Source organism: Austrofundulus limnaeus, unplaced genomic scaffold (genome assembly GCF_001266775.1).
Source record: "Austrofundulus limnaeus strain Quisiro unplaced genomic scaffold, Austrofundulus_limnaeus-1.0 Scaffold15, whole genome shotgun sequence".
NCBI classification, from domain to species: Eukaryota; Metazoa; Chordata; class Actinopteri; order Cyprinodontiformes; family Rivulidae; genus Austrofundulus; species Austrofundulus limnaeus.
In genome coordinates, this window is record NW_013952417.1 from 1221469 (window position 1) to 1223416 (window position 1948).

At 41.3% G+C, this 1948-nt stretch overlaps 1 protein-coding gene across 1 annotated transcript in view; it reads right to left on the minus strand.

The window, feature by feature from the left end:
• The window catches only part of LOC106513812 (Golgi reassembly-stacking protein 2), a 9966-nt gene extending 8443 nt beyond the window's left edge, over window positions 1-1523 (minus strand). The window contains exons 1-4 of the mRNA XM_014002813.1: window positions 1339-1523; window positions 659-739; window positions 359-562; window positions 192-278 (exon numbers count right to left, since the gene is read on the minus strand). Of these exons, the coding sequence (XP_013858267.1) occupies window positions 192-278; window positions 359-562; window positions 659-739; window positions 1339-1401 (435 nt within the window). The 5' untranslated portion in view covers window positions 1402-1523. The remainder of the gene's footprint in view (window positions 1-191; window positions 279-358; window positions 563-658; window positions 740-1338) is intronic.
• Between the last annotated feature and the right edge of the window lie 425 nt (window positions 1524-1948).

The following is a 1948-nucleotide window of genomic DNA, read 5'->3' on the forward strand; positions in this document are numbered from 1 at the left end:
TCTTTCTGCTGCCTTTCATTTTATTTGTGATTTGTATTTATATTGTATATAAATTTATTTTATTATTTTTAAAGAAAATGAATAAAGTAAAAAAAAGGAGAAGTTAGAGCACATAATGCAGAGTAGTTGCATACAGACTCAAAGCTAAAGATAGACAACAGGAGGAAGAACTTAAAGTCCTGATAACCAACCTCATTCATGACGGTGTCGGCTCCAATGATGTAGTCCGTGTGTGGCCGCAGGCCAGCGAGGGCTGCAGGGGAGTTCGGCTCCACTTCCTGGTTCAAAGGGAAAATAAACATGAGTTGAATCATAAACAGAAACAATAAAATACAGATGGACCCCTGTGACTACCTACCAGCACATGCCAAACATTTTCATTGGCTCCTTCAAAGCTGCAAAAGCGAATGGAGACACCGAGCAAGCCCTGGCCCCCCCACAAGTTGCTGGGCGTCACAGTGGTCTCACGCAGTTCCAGAGTCTTTGAGGAGTAAACCAGCATCTTCACTGGTTTCTCCACACTGGCTTTGAGCAAGTCCTTCAAGGTGTCGTTGTCCTTGTTCTGTAGTCAAACAGGACGGGGAGGAAAAGCAGGCAGAGAGGAGTTGGACATGGATCAAGATTTGTCCCGCATCATGTCCTCTGTTTGATGTCTTACCAGTCTGGTGTGATTGATGGAGACAATGAAGTCAAAGAATGGTTCCAGTCCTGCACGGTGTCCAGGTGAGTTCTCCTGAACCTGCACCAAAGATCAGGTACAAACTGAGCCATGCTAACTTTTTTGCATATTCTTTTGTCAATAAAGCATATTGACGAATAGAGGAACACATTAGAAAGTCAAAGCTCATTATATCACAGTTTAAGATAAACAAATCTGTCAAATGGGATTTTAGGTAACTGAAATGGGCCAGTCACTTAACATTTGTGTTGTCTAAAACATAACCAGTACAACTTAAACTGGCTACTAGATAAAAACTAGCATCAATTTGTTTCAGTTAAAGTAATCTCTAATATTTATCAAGTTGCTGAGACTCTAACAAACAGTCAGAAGTTCAGGAGCTGCGTCTAAAACTGTTTATAAAACTGAACTCAGCTCGGCAGCTGTCATTCTGCAGACTCAGTTTAAAACATGATGCTTTAGCTTCCAGGAAGGGTACAAGTAGCCTACAAGCAGAGATCCACTAAAAAACCCCATATATAACTGAATGTATAACAGACAAGACTCCCCTGACACGGAGGCCGCAGCAGTAAACCTCGGCCTCTCGTCAACACTGATCCGGGAAGTGTCAGCGTCCCGCCGGATGCTAAGCTAACAGGCTACAGATGCTTCAAACTCACACGCAGGACGTGGTAGCCCTCCGAGCCTCCCCCCGGTATCTCCACGCTCTGCGAACCGCCCATGGTTCGGCTGTTCGGAGGTTGTAGAGTCTTTTTCTGACGAACTGTTCCCACAGCAGAGACGAGACACCTGAACACTTTCACACACAGACCGGGTACACGTCGCCAAATGACTGGTTCTGCAGCTGCGCATGCGCCGTTACGTGGCAGGAAGTAGCGTCTCATCGAGACGTTTTAATTCCGCCTTTTAACATCCTTAACATTTGTTTAATTATGGGGAAATATGACGTTAGATAAAAACATTATACGATCTAATACTTTACCAAATTACAATAAAACACAAAACCTAATGTAAAAACATCAATCTGTTTTGTGTTGATCAAATTCAGTCAGTTCTAATTTGAATAAACTTTGATTTGTGCCTGGATTTGAAGTCTTTTGAACAACAGAGCATTAGTCCTATTTAATCAATACCTTCTTCTTTAATTTAGTTAAATTTTATTTATTTTTTGCCAAGATTTTATCAGTTCCAATTTTTCAGTTCCTCGTTTTTACAGAGATCTTTTTAAGGGAAAAATCCTGATTGGCATCATAATTATATATATATATA